This window comes from Magallana gigas, chromosome 5 (genome assembly GCF_963853765.1).
Source record: "Magallana gigas chromosome 5, xbMagGiga1.1, whole genome shotgun sequence".
Classification (NCBI taxonomy): Eukaryota; Metazoa; Mollusca; class Bivalvia; order Ostreida; family Ostreidae; genus Magallana; species Magallana gigas.
In genome coordinates this window covers 39008013-39029366 of record NC_088857.1, presented here as the reverse complement: position 1 = coordinate 39029366, position 21354 = coordinate 39008013, and the positions used below count along the sequence as shown (strand labels likewise).

Sequence of the window (21354 nt, the reverse complement as noted above, 5' to 3'; positions counted from 1 at the left end):
CCTCGAAAGGCTACATGTATGTCAAAAATATATTATGTTGAGAGTCGAAGTACATGGCTATTCCGGTTATTAAAAAACTCACAAGCTTTCAAAAAATGACAATGAGAGGTTAACTGATAACTAGTTATATTGGAAATGTTAATGCAAACATATTTCAATGAAGTTATATTGTGTATAGCCTAACAAACTAGTAATAAGAAAAGAAAATTGTTTGTACGTTATTATAAAACTTATATAATGCATACAAATTCTGCCTTAAGTCTAAAAATACATGTAGCTTCATGAGCTTGGGGCCAGGTATTGTATTAGAAAATTAAGTTTTGATTGTTACTAAATATTGCACTTTTGAAATGCTTATTATATATTTAATGTTCTTTTGATGCCGCTTTAGTACATTTTTTATGCTCCATCAATTCGCAGATTCAGATTTTTTGTTAAGGGATAATTGTGTTGGCGGGGGAGGGGGGGGGTATTTTGCTATGTGAATTAAATAATTAAAATGTTCAAAGAGAAACCCTCCCCCTCTCGATCCCCTCTTGCTGTGCATAGTGAACGTACAGTTGAACGAAGACCCGTAAGCGCCATTTTAGCATTTTCTCCATATCAGGATCATATATATTTTACAATGTCTCAACTCATGAAAATTACAATTTATATGTATTGATCTTGTATAAAAACACACTATAAAATAAAGTTATGAATTGGCATATATACGGGTGCATTGAAATGGAAAAAATGCGCTGTCATGCACACTCGAACTGTACTCGGCATCTCAGCTATGAATACGCCTATCAAAATAGCACGTGATCTTTACTGTATTTTATGATTGGATGAAAAAAAAAAATAGAGTACCGCCTCGGTTACGTCAGCAGCTTGCTAAATACAGTAGCTAGACGATCTGCCAGCATCAAAGGCTAGCCGCCGTCACAACACCCACGCAAGAGTTGCCAGCCGATCTGCCAGCATCAAAGGCTAGCCGCCCTCACAACACCCACGCAGAGGACAGACAATTTGAGAGAGAGAGAGAGAGAGAGAGAGAGAGAGAGAGAGAGAGAGAGAGAGAGAGAGAGAGAGAGAGAGAGAGAGACCCACGCAGAGGACAGACAATTTGAGAGAGAGAGAGAGAGAGAGAGAGAGAGAGAGAGAGAGAGAGAGCACTAGATTTTTTTGTAAAGGCATCGATATATACTGAATTATGATAGGCCCAAGTATTGATTAAAGTCAGTGGTAAGGTATTCCTCAAATTCAGCTACCGGTAGTTTAAAATGTACTTTGTTTGTATCCACGCTATTGATGTGACATGCTATGTATGGTTCAACAGAATCGGTTTTTTTTTACTTTGGGAGAGGTATATATTTTGACAAACAACCGGTTCTACTTGCCTTAATGCTTTTAAAGTTTTATTGAAGACATGCCTATTTATACATGTTCATACGTGTTGAAGAGAAAGATTTTTATAATTATTATTCACGATATGGTCATATTGTAGTAGCTGGTGACTTTAATGCAAGTTGTTTGGAGGTAGACATCGGAAGATGCAATTTGTACAAATCAAGGGAGCTTAAAAATTTTGTAAAAGAAAACCATCTTAATCATATGTTAAGGAATGATAAAGCGCTCAAATGTAATCACACATTTACGAGTACAGAAACTATGTTAGATTATGTATTCTCAGATGCGCATATGTACATGTCACTCAGTTCTTATGAAATCCTTGCCGAAGGGACGTTCTCAAGCACGTCTGACCACCTTCCCGTTTTGGCTGTGTACAATATACAAAGCAATCAACATCATCTCATTGAATTTACTAGCAAAACTCCAGCATGGCACAAAATATCAAATGAATCCAAACAAGCCTATGAAAGAGAGGTCACTCACCAGTTAGATAATATAATGGGGAATAATGTACCAGAGACCCACCCCGAAATTAACGAATTCTGTATGGCATTCGTTAAATGTATAACAGCAAGTGCGAATACTGTCGTTCCCAGGTCTAAATTTAACCCCCACTGTAAGCCCTACTGGACAGGGGAGGTCAAGGAAGCTCATGCCCAAGAACGGAGAATGAGGGTCATTTGGGTTAGGGAAGGGAGACCCCGCGGGATGCATCACACATCGTACTTTAACTATAAGCGTGCTAAAAGGCGTTTTCGTAAATGCCAGTCACTAGCATTGGAGCAGTATATCAAGAAAACCTATACCGACATAGATAACGCAGCCGGCTGCGACACTCGACTGTTTTGGAAACTAATTAGCAAACAACGACCCCGCAAAAGCAGGGTGTATCCGGAAATTCAGTACGGTGGTATAACTGCAAATACCCCCCAAAGTGTGTCCGATTTATTTGGAACGTACTTTGAAAATGTATATACCCCTCAAAACAATGGTATCTATGACGAAGAAAATTTTATGTACATAAATAAATTATATGATGACGTTAAATCTGATAACGAATGTGACAAACGTCTCGAATACGACGTTTCCGTATCGGAAGTAGACCAAGCCGTTAAATCCCTTAAACTGCGTAAAGCGCCGGGAATTGATGGTATTCAAGCAGAACATCTAAAATATGGGGGCAATAAAGTAATCTTTAACTTATGCAAATTGTTCAATGGGATTATCAAATGCGGGGCGATACCCAGTGAGTGGAAAAAAGGTATTGTTGTCCCAATATATAAAGGAGGCAATAAAACAAAAAACTCCCCAGATAGCTACCGACCAGTATCATTGTTGTCGTGTCTGTTAAAGGTTTTTGAAAAAATCCTGCACAATAGAATTTCGGACGTAATAACTAGCGAAATTAGGTTCCCAAACCCCCAGCAGCAAGGGTTTCAGAAGGATTTGAGTTGCATTACCGCAGGTTTTAATTTACAAGAGACTATATGTCATTACAATGACCACGGTAGTTCTGTATATGTGGCATTTTTAGATTGTAAAAAAGCTTATGACACAGTTTGGAGAAAAGCGCTCATGTTTAAACTTCACAAATTGGGATTAAAGGGTAAGATATGGAAAATAATAGACGATTGTCATATCAATAATGAAAGCACAATAGCTGTGAATGGCACAATTTCTGAATGGTTTAAAATTAGACAAGGTGTTCGTCAAGGAGGTGTATTGTCGGGATTTTTATATTGTGTGTTTATCAATGATTTATTGAATTGTTTAGAAAATGTAAGCAGTAACTTTGGTGTTTACAATGTAAAATCAACAAACCCAGCATTAGCCGACGATATTGCATGTTTAAGTTTAAGTCCGACGGGTTTACAAAAGATGCTAAACGTTGCATATAGATATTCATGTTTATGGCGCTTTTCCTTTAATGCGCAAAAATCTAGCGTTGTTAGGTTTGGTAAGGGAAGGCCCCCAACGCAGCATGCCTGGAAATTAGGAGAGGAGGACATCTCAATCAACGATAGCTACAAACATTTAGGTATTATCCAACACTCTCAATTCAAGTCTGGTGAGCGAACAACGGAAAGCTGTAACAAAGGCAGGAAAGCATACTTCGCAATACGGAACGACCTGTCTCATAATACGAACCCTCTAACTCTTGGTGGACTCTACCAAAAAATAGTATTACCTACTGTATTGTATGGATGTGAACTGTGGAACAATTTAAAGCAAACAGATTTACAAGTTTTAAATAAATTTCAACATTTCGTGATAAAAGACATCCAAGGTCTAAAAATCTCAACAAGGTCAGATATGTGTGAGAGTATGCTTGGACTACATCCCATCGTTTCGGAAATAGATAAAAGAAAATTAGCCTTTTTTGGAAAACTGTGCAAGCTTGATATTAACTGTCTGACGAAAAATATTTTCTTACTTAGATTATGTGACTTTTTACAGGACGGCAACAAACCATTTTCCGGATTTCTAAAGGATATTTACGAAATTCTAGCCAAATATAATTTACTTCAATATTTACATTTATTTCTTGAAGCTGGCAATTTCCCTGAAAAAAAGGATTGGAAAACTATAGTTAAAAAGTCGATTCATAATCACCATACTGAGGAATGGAGAAGTCGCACGGAAAATGACCCAGATTTCCGAATGTTTAAAGTTTTTCACAATACAGTCTCTCCTATCAGACTCTGGAAATTTGAATTTTCATTCGATGAAGTTCCATTTATTAGATTACTAGCGAAACTCTGGACCATTCCACCCATGTATATAGACCAAAACTGCAGAATATGTCAATGCACTTACAACAACCAATTTCAGCATGCTGCATTGGGGTGTCCATCCACAGCTTTTGTTAGGGATTCGTTTTACAACAGTTTAATCAATAATTTTGATGTCCATTTATATGTAGAGCTTTCACAGCTAAGAGATGAAGTTTTATACTATATTTTGCTCGGGGGATTTGAACCCACAACATTATTTGATAAAGAAAACAAGAAAAAATTTATCTGCAGTTGCGCAAAATTTGTATGTAGTGCAGCAGCATGCTACAATAGAGCTCTATTATTCTTAGAGCAAATGTAACAATTTATAAATATTTTCCTTACTATATATGTATATACGTTGTCTTCACAATTATTTCCTATTTTTGTACGATTGACTGATTTTCTTTATATATTGTAATTTACAACATGAAATCTCCGCAAGGGGGAAATAAAGATTGAATGAATGATACCAATTAAAATGTTTTTTGATCGCTCTAAATTATTTAGCAAGTTAGAAATGATGAGGTGGATTGAAAATACATTTCCTATAACTACAGTTTCGATCCAGTGTTTTCTCAGACGTCCGTGTCAATTTGTTCCCGCAAAGAAAGTGAGCGTACAAGATTGTAAGTTTGCAGGAATCCTCGACACGAATCAATTGGGATTTAAATGTCTATAACCTCGAAAGGCTACATGTATGTCAAAAATATATTATGTTGAGAGTCGAAGTACATGGCTATTCCGGTTATTAAAAAACTCACAAGCTTTCAAAAAATGACAATGAGAGGTTAACTGATAACTAGTTATATTGGAAATGTTAATGCAAACATATTTCAATGAAGTTATATTGTGTATAGCCTAACAAACTAGTAATAAGAAAAGAAAATTGTTTGTACGTTATTATAAAACTTATATAATGCATACAAATTCTGCCTTAAGTCTAAAAATACATGTAGCTTCATGAGCTTGGGGCCAGGTATTGTATTAGAAAATTAAGTTTTGATTGTTACTAAATATTGCACTTTTGAAATGCTTATTATATATTTAATGTTCTTTTGATGCCGCTTTAGTACATTTTTTATGCTCCATCAATTCGCAGATTCAGATTTTTTGTTAAGGGATAATTGTGTTGGCGGGGGAGGGGGGGGGGGGTATTTTGCTATGTGAATTAAATAATTAAAATGTTCAAAGAGAAACCCTCCCCCTCTCGATCCCCTCTTGCTGTGCATAGTGAACGTACAGTTGAACGAAGACCCGTAAGCGCCATTTTAGCATTTTCTCCATATCAGGATCATATATATTTTACAATGTCTCAACTCATGAAAATTACAATTTATATGTATTGATCTTGTATAAAAACACACTATAAAATAAAGTTATGAATTGGCATATATACGGGTGCATTGAAATGGAAAAAATGCGCTGTCATGCACACTCGAACTGTACTCGGCATCTCAGCTATGAATACGCCTATCAAAATAGCACGTGATCTTTACTGTATTTTATGATTGGATGAAAAAAAAAAATAGAGTACCGCCTCGGTTACGTCAGCAGCTTGCTAAATACAGTAGCTAGACGATCTGCCAGCATCAAAGGCTAGCCGCCGTCACAACACCCACGCAAGAGTTGCCAGCCGATCTGCCAGCATCAAAGGCTAGCCGCCCTCACAACACCCACGCAGAGGACAGACAATTTGAGAGAGAGAGAGAGAGAGAGAGAGAGAGAGAGAGAGAGAGAGAGAGAGAGAGAGAGAGAGAGAGAGAGAGAGAGAGAGAGAGACCCACGCAGAGGACAGACAATTTGAGAGAGAGAGAGAGAGAGAGAGAGAGAGAGAGAGAGCACTAGATTTTTTTGTAAAGGCATCGATATATACTGAATTATGATAGGCCCAAGTATTGATTAAAGTCAGTGGTAAGGTATTCCTCAAATTCAGCTACCGGTAGTTTAAAATGTACTTTGTTTGTATCCACGCTATTGATGTGACATGCTATGTATGGTTCAACAGAATCGGTTTTTTTTTACTTTGGGAGAGGTATATATTTTGACAAACAACCGGTTCTACTTGCCTTAATGCTTTTAAAGTTTTATTGAAGACATGCCTATTTATACATGTTCATACGTGTTGAAGAGAAAGATTGTGCAATGCTAAGAAAATAAAATATAGATCTGTATTTTCGTAGCCCCATACTTCACAGCCATTATAAATAAGATTTTGCCAATAACACTATTGAACAAATCAAATTGACATGGCACAGTATTGATGCAATAGCCAATTATCACGCACGTGTATAGGCCTACATTACACCATAAAACATGAACACGTTGGTTTTTCCAGAAACCACTTAATTTATCAAATATAATGAAGTGATTTGGATAGTTCTAAATATAGTCAAGAAAATACGCACATGTATCCTATATCTTGCATGGATTCAAAAATTTTCCCTACAAGGGAGACGGGTTGTCTCAGATATAATTTTGTTTGAGGAGGGAGGGAGGGGGGGGGGGAGGGGGGGGGGTCTTTGTCAATTCCAGGTAATTTTACCAGTATAAATAATTTCAACTTCACAACTGAAGGGTCTGGATCCACTCAATCCCTTCTCGGTCAGTGCAAGAGCAATGTGATTTATAAACTTCTTTAGAAACATTTATAATATATGGCCGTTATCTAAAATAATACTACTAATAATAAAAAGTTAAAAATATTATTTTACCACTTCTGAGTACTAACTAGTACTGTATATGCATACTACCTTATCACAGTGTGATTATTTATTTTACTCATAAACAATCGATATACTAAAACCCTTGTATGAGTACACATGGGCCCCCTTGGTTTTTTTTTAGAATATGACGTCATTTATGATATGATGATGTAACGAATTAAATTTTGAAATATGACATTCCGCCATTCTTCGCCGATAGAGAGAAGACAGCGTTGTTGAATAGGCATAATAACTGAAGTTTAGACCCTAACTTATACAGGTGAGATTTAATCATTAGGCCTGCTGTTTATGAATATTTCAATTAAAATAAGAATTTATTTATAATAAAAAATATATCTTTATAAAAAAGCGTACATAATATATAAACTGGTTTACCAGTAAGACCAATTTCGCTAGTTCTACTACGTTATAGCAAGTAAACGGATACATGGTTATGATTTGGTAAGCATATAAGAATGCATTACATTTACTTTAGAAACTTGAATCACTTTTACGTTAAAAATCTTTTTAAATGGTGTTAAAGCCATAGGCGTCGGAACCGGGAGGGAAGGGGCTATGGAGCTTAGCCCTAACCCCCCAACCCCAAACTTTTTTGCAAAGTTAAACCTACCATAAACAATCCCCTTTTTTTCTTTTTGTTTTTTTTTTCCTTGTCAAGATTTCTGATAAGTCCAGCCCTTTCATTTTTATTTGGTTTCCTTAGTCCGAAATATCTGACGTTTTTCTGGCTTTTTCAACGATTTTGATATTTACTTGCCAGGAATTCTATTCTAATTAGCTATACTATATATCGTATGCAAAATCCAAGCTGAAAAATCTTACTTTGGGTTGACCGTTGTTAAAATCAAATCCCACAAACTGAAGTAAATTTCTGACAATGAAATTCTGACAATGAAATATATAATGAAAAAAAAATTTAGAAGTTTTCCTGGCAAGTAAATATCAAAATCGTTAAAAAAGCCAGAAAAACGTCAGATATTTCGGACTAGTTGCACCTATAATTTATTACACTTTTTCTCGGAACAAACATTTTTCTTAAAATCACATAAATATTTACAAGTGAATTACAATGAACCCCCCCCCCTTTTTTTTTGGGGGGGGGGGGGGTAATAAAAACTGCAGTGAAAATAAGAAAATTTAGAAGTGAAATTGAATTCATACACCTGCCTGCCCAAATTATGTTATTTTTTTCATTTTTCCTTATATATTTCATTTAAAACAAGACTTTTTTTTGGAAACAGTTTTCTGTTGTTATAATTTGTTAGATTATGAAGAAATTTAAATTAACTAAAGTAGATTCAATTTGCACTTTTTGACATACATTGAAATAGTTTTTTGGCAAATCATTTGTAAAATTTGATATTTCAGTCACAACATAATTTTTTTTTATAGAGCTATACTATATATCGTATGCAAAATCCAAGCTGAAAAATCTTACTTTGGGTTGACCGTTGTTAAAATCAAATCCCACAAACTGAAGTAAATTTCTGACAATGAAATTCTGACAATGAAATATATAATGAAAAAAAAATAATTTACATACGTTTTGCATGGAATGTAGGTATACTACCCCCCCCCCCCCACCCACCCCCACCCTCACCCTTCCGGATTTTTTCAATTTTGGGAAGTTGGTTTTTGTTTTTGCATGTCAAATTTTTAGGGATGGGATCTATGCCCCCCCCCCCCCCCCCTCTTTTCAAGAACGATGCTTTATGCCTGAAAAGTACGAGTAGCTTATATAATTTGATTAATTTGATATTTTTAGTGACAAGCTGATATATATAGAAAGTTCGTTTGAAAGACATGGATATGGATACGTACACGGACACAGACACGGACACCGACATGGACATGGACGTGGACGTGGATATGGACAAAGACATCGGTAAAATTCTAAGTTTTGCTCTAAGTTCATGATCCTATTAATAATGATAATGAAATAATGATATGAAATCATATTAAATTATATCTATAACTTATAATGACTTTATTTACTTAAATAAAGAAATCAATATAAATTATGTAGTGTATGTAAATGTTATTTGTATGTACACGTAGATCTAGCCTCTTCCGACAGTGACAGTTATGGAACATCAGATCCATCAGGAAGTGAACCAGGTACATGCAATTCAAATGATATGATACATGTTGCAAAGAATTTAATCCAATCTATAGTATCTTAAGAGTTTAGTGCATGGTAACCGCATTTTTGAAAATGATAACTTACATGTATAACACTCATCGCACGTGATTATCTTCTTGATTAACCAAAGAAGGCAAAATTCATTAATTCTAAATTAAAGAAATGTATACCAGCCTGCTGATGTAGCGATTGGTTATACTTAATACAAGATGATTATATTTTTTGTATAAAACTTGTTTCCTGATATTCTTCTTCTTTCTTTTATTTTATCCTAAAAAAGGCTCGGATTTGGATGAAAATGGGACTGAAGAAAGTGCAGCAAAAAGTAAATTATTTTTACAAAGAACCTTCCAATTTTATTCACCGATAAAAGTTTGCCTAAAAGTAAAAGTATTTTTATTTCACAATACATTTTATGATACATGTACTTATATTACAGGAAAGCGTGGTAGACCGGTGGGATCAGTGCGCCGAAGATCGGAATCCCCTACTGAAGATTTTCAAGGTATATTAAATATTTTCGGCACCTAAAGTGGATATGGTTCAAAATTTTACATGCCTTTTTAAAAAAGAGACCCATGGGCCACATCGCTCACCTGAGCAACATTGGTTATAATGAAATCAGATTTATGGAGTCAAATATGAAATACATGTATCTGGACAAAGTAGTTCGTACAGTAATATTAGAATAGATTTTGTATTGAAAAAAAAATCAAATTTTCTCCAGATGTTATGTTGTTAAATTGAGCCCCTTTTGTAACAGGCTGTTCTTAATTATCTCCCCTTGAAACAGGGTTTGTCCCTTCATTTTAACAAACTTGAATTCCCTTCTCCCAATAATGGTTTGGCAAAGTTTGGTTGAAATTGGCCCTGTGGTTCTGGAGAACTCGATATCAAAAATTTGAAAAGTTACTGACAGACGGACGGACGCCGGACAAAAAGTGATCAGAAAAGCTTACTTGAGCGTTCAGCTCATGTGAGCTGAAAACTTTCATATTAATGGCAATTTTGATTAAAATTTTTAAATGACCATAATCATGACTATCAATACAATATAAGTTTATACTTTTTTGAATAGTGAAAGCGCCTAGGAAGAAGAAAATGATGGCTATAGAGTTCCTTGTTGCAGTCATGTGCTGTGCTGCCATGTGTCTGGGAGGTATCTCTCAAGAACTCATGGTGGCCAGCAGAGAAAATGTCCAATCCCTTTCTAACACCGAAAGGAAGCAGTGGCTCCTAGATTACTTTTGGAGCCATTCAAAGTAATTTATTATTTAACTTTATATATAACCATTTTTACAAGACCTTGGACTTGTGGTAGGATGTAACTCTCCTTTTCTTGCATCAAAACAGGTTAAAAATAACGCTGCTTTAAGTGAAATATGCACATATTGGGTAGTCTTAGCTCAATAGCCAGACAAATTTCAAAGAGCCATGGCTGAGTGTATTCAGACATTTCATAATAATTCTAAAATAAAAATAATTTTGATTGTAACACCTTGAAAAGTAAATTTGTAATAAATTTCAATTATTATTATTATTATTATCGACAGTTATGATGAAGAATCAAAGAAATGGAAATTCCTATACATAATTGGAACAGTCGGCGTCTGCTGTAGTGCATTCAGACAAATCCTGGGCATTCCGTCTACGACATTTTATGCAGTCCGGAGGATGTTTTTGAGTACGTATAATAATGTTGTATTTTATGCAATGCATGGTTTCCAATTAAATTGGTTGGTTTATTGTTGTTGGTTTTTTTTCGGTGTCTTATTAGATATATTTGGCGGGGTGGGGATTCGTCATAACAAGAAGACGTAATATAAGTTAAATAATAAATTTTGTAATTTCAATTTTAAATGATGATTACTTTTCATGATCAATTTCTCGATTTCTGTAACTTCTAAACTCTTATTTTCATTTCCTTTTTTACTGCAAAGTGGAAGATATCAAAGATAATGATATCAATTACCAGTGAACAGAAATCCCCGGCCCTGGTCAGAACATAAACTAGTGTTTTCTAAAGGTTTTCCTCAAAAAAGCAATGTCGATTTAAGTGATTTTTTGTTAGCTCGATAAACACCTAACTTGCATATGTTCGTATACATTAAATTAGCGAAAAAAAAACCCAGAATTTTTTTATCTGTGTATAATTTTGATTTATTAAATTAGAATTTGAATTATTATCCTCTGTGAATAAACCCCGTTTCAACAATGGCCCCACTTGATTTCAGACTTGTGACGACTGATTCTCTGAAGTCATCGGATGGACTATGCGTATAATCTCTCCCGAATTGGGATCTTCTCATATTTGCTGATTATACACTTATTGGTGGAATAAAATGTTTTTAAATCGCTTTGCTGATACTAAATAAAATGTTTTTCGATCGCAAGCAAGTTAAAAAAACGCTGAGGTGGATTGAAAATACACTTCCTATCACTTCGGTTTCAATCCGATGTTTTCTCAGACGTCCGCGTCAATTTGTCCCCGCCCATTTAAAATCAAGTGAAACTGACGTACGCTGTATATTTCCAATCTTGCTAGTTAATATATCGCGGCCGCTAAAATTTGATTGTCAGTTGTAGAGTTAAAAGCAAGATACAGAGCTCACAAATCGTTGTTATGTAAAAAAAAAACAAAAAAAACCTCCTGCATTGTTTTTGTTCACATTGGTTAAATTCACCCTAAAAGTTCTTTTTCAAGCCGATGTTTCTATCTGCTGATTAGTTTTGAACATAAATAAACAGGTCCTAGCATTTCCCTACAGCAGACAACGTTTGTTTACGTTTTAAAACGGCGTAATCTGACAGTGCTGTCTCACACTGGACAAACCGATCTCACACCGTTTCTTTTCCAAAATGGCAAGATATTCGGCGGTTTAAGATTATTTAGAGTACTAAGGCAGAATAGGTACTTGCCATAATTCTCCAGTAGACGAAGTGTAGAATGTAGATATTGAAAAATATAAAGTAAAACATTATTTTAAGACACTGACCTGTTTGATGGATCAATAAATATCTCTAACATTTGTAAACTGATTCATAACATCAAATATCTATCACTGTGTAATGCACTTTAAAAATGCCAGTTTGCATCCATTAACTGTGAACACCGATCAAATCCAAATTCCCCCCCCCCCCCCCCCCCCCAAAGCGGAAATTCGCCTCCTCTGTCGCTAACCAGCTATGTTGAGGTCAGATTTATTGCCTGCACAGCCGTTTAACATTTCACACGGCCTAATTTAATTAATGTCATTTGTGAATGACTTGCAACATTGCATTCTCTGATAACTTGATTCAGCGCTGGTAATTAATCATCACCTCTTGATAAGAGTAGAGTTTCATGCATGTGTTGTTTGTATATTTAGGAAACAAATTTTTCCCGATGGGAAAATTCGATATCAGAATTTGAACAAAGCAAAACATTTTGTGAACTTAAGTGTTGGTTAGAATAAACAAATTGGTCTCTACCATTATTTTTTTCTCAAACAAGTACTTGATACAGGTATTGTCCGATCCGGAGAGCAGTTTGAGTTTAAAAGTACATTGAAAAATAAAAATAATCAAATTTGTAAATAAATTATATAAAAAATATTAGGCCAAAAATTTCTGTAGAGGCCAAATAAGAGGCCAGGCCAATTTTTGAGGCCAGGTCAAAATTTGGGGCCAAGCCAAATTTGAGGCCAAAAGTGAGGCCAGGCCAATATTGAGGCCAGGCCAGGCCAATGTGGGCAAGGCCAGGCCAGGTTTTAGAGTATGCCAAACTGCTAGAGAGACAGAGACAGAGAGAGAGAGAGAGAGACAGAGAGAGAGACAAAGACAAAGAGAAGTGAAAGATATGATATTCAGTAAATTTATTGTATGGCCGAAGAAATACTTTGAGCGTTGATTTTTCATTTGACAATTAAATATCCAATTCAAACAGATTATTGCACTATTATTTAAGGAATGAATTAAATATTTATTAGTTTTATACGATATAAAATGGTTTGAGGCAGTTTACGCTTTATAAACCGCGATGACTTGCGATGAGTATCGATGTGTTGTCGAATCCACGAGCTGTTGTACCAATGATTTGTCCTTTCTATGAGCTGTACATTCTGCGAGTTGTCGCATCGATGATTATTTTCGACGAGTTATCGTAAAAATACACTTCCTATGTCCAATCTTTTCTCAGACGTCCGCGTCAATTTGTCCCCGCCCATTTAAAATGATTTAACAGGTGAAATTGACGTAAACTGTATATTTCCAATCTTACCGGTTGAATAAATAATACAAGTCCGTAAATTCGTGGCCAAAGTCACACATAGTATTTAAACAACCTACTCTCTTGTGTCTGAAATGGCTCAGTGGTTAGAGCACCTGACATAAACTAATCTAATAAATTTAGGGGTTTTATATATTTAAAACTGAATATAGTTAGAAATTGCACTTTTGCAAACTTGTATTTAAGGAATGAATTCAATATTTATTTATTTTATACGATATAAAATGGTTTGTGGCAGTTTACGCTTTATAAACCGCGAAGCGGTTTATAAAAAAGCGTAAACTGTTTCAAACCATTTTATATCGTATAAAACTAATAAATATTGAATTCATTGCTTATAATTCAATTATTTTTACTCTCCGTTGTAGATAAAAACGGTCATTTGACCTTTAAAATGACGTAAAATTGTACAAAATTCAAACGTAACGTCAGGCGTATTAATTGATACGTTTTTGACGTTAGTCTTACTATGACGTAGGCAACATTCTTTATACGATATAAAATAATTTTTTAGCCAATCAGAAAGCGCGTTACAACCAGAATTAAATTATAATGATATATTTGAATGGATTTAATTGGGAAAAAATAAATTCAAAATTGGTTTTTCACGACAGAATCGAATTGACAGAATTTTCGCTATCTTATCCCCCCATCTTCTTTTGAATTGCGAACTGCTTTCTAGAACGCAGTTCACTATTCAATTGCAAAAAGGCCAAAATTTCAAAAACCAGAGAAGACCAGCTCACCAAATTTTCATGTGGCAGTGGTATACCACCAGTAAATGCCCCTGAAAATTTCGAGCCCCAAATATGAATTTTAAATTTTGAAAAATATTTCTCTACCTACTTTATTGAAATAGAACAATGCTTCCATCATGCTTGTGACTCCCGAATAAATTCAAGTAATAATCGAAATAAATGACTTTCACTCGTCACTTACACAAACATTAATTTACATAATGCTTTTCCAGATAAACAAAGGGTAATAATCAACAGGAAGGAGAGACAAAGGATGACAAAATCAAAGTCGGCTGTCGAGTGGTTGAAATATTACGCAACCAGCTTCGGGGAGAAATTACCAAACACTTGTCAGATACATTTGCCCCCATGTTCAACCAAATTACATGTGTATGAAAGGATGGTATCAGAATCTCAAGTGGAGTTTCCTGAACCTATTTCATATTCTCATTTCTTGAGATTGTGGAGGGAAGAGGCTTCATATATAGCCATTCCCAAGGTATACAGCATAGCATAACATAAACTCATATTAACTTCTCTAATCAAGATTACATGTACATGCAAACAATCTTTCATTAGATTGAAAAAGCTTTCTATTAAATGGAAAAGATAAAGATTTTTATATATAAAATACAATATACATGTATAAGTAGTGCCAGCAAAGAGACTGAAAATATCAAACGACCCAGAAAGACAAAAATATCAATAGTTAAAAATGCTGTATATTATGTTTTAGCACAACAGATTTTCGAAATGCGACACATGTACTTTAATAAAGACCAAACTAGGAGAAACACGAGATCCTGCAAAGAGAGCAATTCTGATTGAGAAAAGAGAAAAACATCTTCGATTACAAAAGTAAGACGATCATCATTATCATACACGAACATTACACATGTAAATAAATGTATGATAAAAATTTCTTTCATAATTTCATTTTATATAATATTAAACTGTAATTATACTTTAGAAAAACAGAAGAAAAAAATAGCATTGCCATTAATTTTTAGCTCATCTGAGCTGAAAGCTCAAATGAGCTTTTCTGATCACATTTTGTCCGTCGTTTGTCTGTCTGCATGTCCGTCTTTAACCTTTTCACAATTTCAACATCTTCCTCAGGTAGGGTAAATTGAACGGGGGGTGGGGGGGTGGGGGGGGGGTGCAATTTGTTTACATAGGATTATATAGAGAAAAAACTTTTAAAATCTTTTAAAGTCAATAGCCTATAAAAGCTGTAACTTTAGTGAAAGCAATTTTAGATAGTGTAGAATCGAAGGGTTTATATACCCTAACTATAACTACACCCCCCCCCCCCCCACCCCCGGATTAGGATTTTGAAGATTTTGGGAAACTTCAAACTTAGGCTAGCGATGTGACCCATGAACCTCTTATTAAGTAAACATTTGAATGATAAATGTGTACTTTGTATTTCAGCATGGAAAGACAAAAATATTACAAGCACCAGACCAAAGCAAAGATCCATTCATCTAAGTATCTTTCCATCATAATTGATGGAATGGATCAGAGCAAAACACAAATTCCACACTTTGTGCATGCCAGTAAATTTACCTCTAGCATGTGGAGGTTGCGTGTGCACTTGGTTGGTGTTATATTACATGGGATAGGTGTATATGGCTTTTTCGATCTATTTGAATACAGCCACTCAACCAATCTAACATTATCTGTTCTTTTGAGCATATTTTATATGCTCAAAGAATCTCTACCTGATGTATTATACTTACAAATGGACAATTGCGCAAGGGAAAATAAAAACAGGTATTCATGATAAACACAATACGAATCATTAGTTAATGATATTAATTAATCTATCAAGATACCGATACATGTACTGCTAATTGAGATATATTAAAACAAAAGTGGTATTGTTCTATCACATGGCGATGGCTTTGTTAGAAATTGTAACATAGGAGGAAGGATAATTGCCATCTTTGGACATGTTGCTTCTGATCCCTTGTTTAGGAGAGAGAGGGTTTTCTATTGCAAAACAGTTACTAGTAGGAGCCTAATTGAAATGGCTACTGGTTTTACATCTACACAAATCTGATCTAGTAACCTTGATAATTAAATATTAAAATATATAGAAAATTTTAAACCAAAAACTTATCTTTTATAAACAGGTATGTGTTGGCTTTTATGGCCTACCTGGTAGAGAGGAAGATATTTAGGAAAGTGAAAATATCTTTTCTAATGGTGGGTCACACTCACGAGGATGTAGACCAGGTGTTCTCCAAGTAAGTACATAAAGTTAATATATACACGCTGAAATAGATTTTGCACGTTACCCCCATAGCTTCGTGTAGTATATTAAGGTAGTCTATCTATTAGAATCACGATTCATTTCTTGCAACTTTGATAACTTACTTCAAAACTCTTTAAAAAAGAGTTTCAAGTGCAGAAAGTTCATTTAATTGACATACTCCCAAGTTTGGTAATTGTCAGCTTCATAATAATTTTAAAATACAGATGAAATGTAGTTTAGATCGATGAAAACTGTTGAAGTCACCTCAGTTATGGGTGGACTACATTAACCAATAATTTACTTTGATAGATTTAGTCACTGGTTGATTCGCCATGCAGCGACCACCTTAGAAAAGTTGATGACGGGGTTTGAGAAATGCTTCTCCCCCAGACCAACCAGCATCCGAACTTCTGATGTGTACAACATTACAGAATGGCTGACCCCACACATTAATGCAATAAAGAATCACTCTCGACCCCATGTCTTTAAGATAACATCGGACGAGTCTGGCAAGGCTAGACTCTTTTGGAAAGAATGGTCCACGGACAAGGTGACAATTCATTAAATATGTCACTCTTAACGTTTTAACTGGGTGGGAGGTGGAGGGGTTTGGAAAATTAAAGATAAATAATATTAAATTTTGGGATTATCCATAATCCTTTTATTCCATAGAATATAAGACTTTTTCATAATTGTAATTTAACATGTTTTAGAAATGGAATGAGACTACCGAATACATCCTAAAATCTGATGTGGAGGGTGAACCTGACATCGTTGTCCCCTCCTTTGACGAAATACATGACAATATCGACAGACTTGAAAACGATGTTAAGACCAGTTTTAAGTATTTCGCAAAGGAGGAGGACAAGGAATGGTGGAATTGCTTTTTCCGAAATTATGATGCCCCCAATGGTAATTAGACTGCCAATTGCAATCAAAATTAAATAAGAATTAAAATTATGATTATTATTTTACAAGTGAACTTTTTGTTATTCTAGACACCAATCCATCATGGCCGTTAGAGGACCTTGTTGCAGAAAAACGAAGTAAGCTGAAATTTTACATTGATATTAGATATATTTAGTTTAAAGCTGTGCTGCAAATTAGATTTACACTTGTAATTGAAAACCTATTTTACTTGCCTTTTTTTATTTTCATTTGAAAAACAAATAAATTTCAAAACTGATCTTACATTACAGAGAAACACTCACATGCAAGTGAAGAAGAGTTAGGGGATCCATTCACATTTCATTTACAAGAAGAAACCCCCATACCGCCAGTAAGTTTATTTGTTAAGAACCTAATATTTATTTATTATTCATGATATTGCTAAAATTCATTTTAGATTTTTCTAAAAATAATGTTTTGTTAACATAGGTTGTTATCGGCAAAGGCAGTTCCGCTTCAAAACCCAGGGCTGTCAGTAATGACGACTTTGTCCTGGTGGACATACCGAAATATGCCGGCGAGTGGCCCCAGCTGTGTCAAGTAATCAATGTGGCTGGAGACCAATTCACAGTACATTGGTATAGAGGTTCAAGAACTACCGCCTGGACTCCATGCAAAAGAAGAATTCAAGGAACCCGAGGAAAGCAAGAGGCATGGACAGAGATAATTAATAAACAACAGATATGGTCCTCAGCTTTCAAACTTACACCTTCAGGACATATTCCCAAAAAGATAAGAGACGAACTAGAGTCGTATGAACATTATTAATACATGTTCATGTATCATTCGTAGTTGTATACATATTATTGTATATTAATATTTCATAAATATCATAAGTGTTTCTATCGTGCGTGGAAATGTGACCACTCCATGTACATATTATATTGTGTAGTAATGTTTCATAAATTATATCAGGAGTGTTTCTATCGGGGGCGGAAATGTGACCACTCCACGTGCATATTATATTGTGTAGTAATATTTCATAAATTATATCAGGAGTGTTTCTATCGTGCGTGGAAATGTGACCACTCCACGTGCATATTATATTGTGCAGTAATGTTTCATAAATTATATCAGGAGTGTTTCTATCGGGGGCGGAAATGTGGCCGCTCCATGTGCATATTATATTGTGTAGTAATGTTTTATAAATTATATCAGGTGTGTTTCTAACGTGCGTGGAAATGTGACCACTCCACGTGCATATTATATTGTGTAGTAATGTTTCATAAATTATATCAGGAGTGTTTCTATCGGGGGCGGAAATGTGACCACTCCATGTGCATATTATATTGTGTAGTAATGTTTCATAAATTATATCAGGTGTGTTTCTATCGTGCGTGGAAATGTGACCACTCTACGTGCATATTATATTGTGTAGTAATGTTTCATAAATTATATCAGGAGTGTTTCTATCGGGGGCGGAAATGTGACCACTCCACGTGCATATTATATTGTGTAGTAATGTTTCATAAATTATATCAGGTGTGTTTCTATCGTGCGTGGAAATGTGACCACTCCACGTGCATATTATATTGTGTAGTAATGTTTCATAAATTATATCAGGAGTGTTTCTATCGGGGGCGGAAATGTGACCACTCCACGTGCATATTATATTGTGTAGTAATATTTCATAAATTATATCAGGAGTGTTTCTATCGTGCGTGGAAATGTGACCACTCCACGTGCATATTAATTGCGTAGTAATGTTTCATAAATTACATCAGGAGTGTTTCTATCGGGGGGGGGGGGGATTTTATCACTTCATGTACTGTTTGTAATATTGTGTAGTAATATTTCATAAATTATATCAGGAGTGTTTCTATCGATGGCGGAAATGTGGCCGCTCCATGTACATATTATATTGTGTAGTAATGTTTCATAAATTATACCAGGAATGTTTCTTTTGGGGGCGGAAATGTGACCACTCCATGTACATATTACATTGTGTAGTAATATTTCATCAATTTGTAAAACTCTGGTGAAAGCACTCTAATTCAAATCCATTTTTATATTATTAATATTCATTTAATTTATTGTGTACTAGTTTCATAAGTAGGTGTAGGTCTTCTCTTTCTAAATCAAAATTGAAATCATTTGATTATGTTGTTTACTAATTTCATAGATGTATGTGGAGTGTTTCAATCGGGGGCGGAAATGTGGCCGCTCCATGTACATTGTGTGTGTTTGTGTGTGTGTGTTTGTATGTAAGTATGTATGTATGTATGTTTGTACCTTGTATTAAATACAGACGATTATATGAAAATGTACACAGGTTGTTTTTTAACATTATTCTTTAAATAGCAACTGCCATAATCCTTGTTCATTTTTGGCGAACTTGCATCACGGGTTCGGGACGAGTCATGCGTACCAAGATAAGACCGCGGAACATTAACTGGCAAGATTGGAAGTATAAAGCTTACATCAATTTCACCTGTAACAGTCAAAACATTTTAAATAAGCAGTGACAAATTGACGCGGACGTCTGAGAAAACATTGAATTGAAACTGTAATAAAGAACAGAATGGTGTTAACTCCAATACATAATTTTTTTGAAACTTCAGATACATGTATCTGTGCAATGTTGGTGAATTTTCTTAAATCTTAATGTTCCGCGGTCTTATGTCTCAGATTTATATTAAGTAAGGAGGGAGGGTTAATATAAATTTATAGCTTACCAGGAGGGGAGTTAATGTGAAGTTAATAAGTTAGATTTCAAACACCCCGACATCCCCTTCTATATTGTCAACATCATCAGGGGAGAGGGGGGAGGGGGGTCCAGTCCCTCCCCCCTGCAAACTCAAATTTCTTTATATTTGTATTATAAAATTACAAAAAGTAAGCCTCAGCCCCCCCCCCCCCCTTCCCCTGGAAAACTTAAATATCCCTGGGACATCCGCCCCCCCCCCCCCCTCCCCCGGAAAAAAATTCTGAATCAACGCATGTACATTTACCTGGACAAAATCCCCCCCCCCCAAACTTTTTCTCGCAGCAAACATTTTTCTTAAAAAAATCATATAAATAAGTTAATGTAAGAAATGGTGTTATATAAAGTTTTATTACACACATAGTAATAAATACAGGTTTTTTGCACATGTGACACCGATGGCATCACAAAATCCGTATCGGCCTCCGAGGCTGATACAGGTTATCAGCCCTCCAGGGCTGATACGGATCCGTATCACACCCCTTGCGGAACTCCTCTGCCTTTTTTTTTTGCATGATTACAAATGAAAAATAAAGCTTCATGTTTGTTATAACAAGAAGAATTGATATTTTTATTAAATACATGTACATGTCCAGACTATTTTCAAATAATATGAATAATCAATTTGTTCAAGTTGATGGTTTAAAAAAAAAATTATTACTATAAGTATGTTATAAATATAATAATAGATACCCTTTTCCATATCACAGCGTGTTTCAGCCCTCGACCAATATCATCCCTCGGGCTGATATACGCTGTGATATGGAAAATGGTATGTAATATTCTCTATATAAAATACTCTAATGCCATCCAAGAAATGCTCAAATATGACGTCATAATAACAACGTTGCGTCATTTTCATCTGTCGTTTGTAACGCAAAAATGGCAAACTGGGGAATACTGAAAGAGAATGAAAATCTCTATATCATTATTAATGGAATGCGAGCGAGAAATATCAAGAATGGAGAAGAACATGGACCGATCGAGCACATTGACCATGGAAGAAATTCAGATGAGTTGTGGGTAAGAAATATTTACCAATTTTCATATTGAACAATTCAGTATACTATACAGTATATATATGTACTGTATGTACCATAGATCAGCGATAAACTCGCCCATATCTTAAATTGGAGAGCAAAAGTGGCAAAAATATAACGAAGGGGGGGGGGGGTATTTCCCTGCAAAGAGTACTAATTTTAATATTATCTTGTAAAAAAAAACTTTATATAGTTAAAAAATATGCTTCAACAAAATTATAGTTAAACATCCCCTCTTATTTAGAAATTCATTTGCCCACCCGTGATAATCATTTGTGCTGCATACCATTCTATATCATATATATATTCAATAGATACACTTTCGCGATGAGGAAGCAGGTAAAAGAATAAACAGAAAGA

General features: G+C 35.0%; 2 protein-coding genes across 2 annotated transcripts in view; both read left to right on the top strand.

Annotated features, from left to right (window-relative positions):
* Window positions 1–21354, top strand: part of LOC105322743 (uncharacterized) — a 47494-nt gene that overhangs the window by 15667 nt on the left and 10473 nt on the right. The gene's annotated exons all lie outside the window — the stretch shown is intronic.
* Window positions 6690–18986, top strand: LOC117685947 (uncharacterized). Its single transcript, XM_066085453.1, has 16 exons — window positions 6690–7154; window positions 8661–8780; window positions 8954–9013; window positions 9319–9363; window positions 9478–9543; window positions 10117–10300; window positions 10592–10722; window positions 14276–14541; window positions 14779–14900; window positions 15477–15818; window positions 16181–16294; window positions 16612–16852; window positions 17016–17214; window positions 17301–17348; window positions 17502–17581; window positions 17680–18986. Exons 2-16 carry the CDS (start codon window positions 8699–8701, stop codon window positions 18016–18018), a joined length of 2319 nt encoding a protein of 772 aa, XP_065941525.1. The 5' UTR covers window positions 6690–7154; window positions 8661–8698; the 3' UTR covers window positions 18019–18986.

Coding starts and splice junctions, on each gene's coding strand:
- LOC117685947 (XM_066085453.1), top strand. CDS start 8,699: ATGGATATGGATACGTACACGGACACAGACACGGACACCGACATGGAC. Junction 9,364..9,477: donor TGAAGAAAGTGCAGCAAAAA/GTAAATTATTTT, acceptor CTTATATTACAG/GAAAGCGTGGTAGACCGGTG. Junction 16,295..16,611: donor GTAGACCAGGTGTTCTCCAA/GTAAGTACATAA, acceptor TTACTTTGATAG/ATTTAGTCACTGGTTGATTC.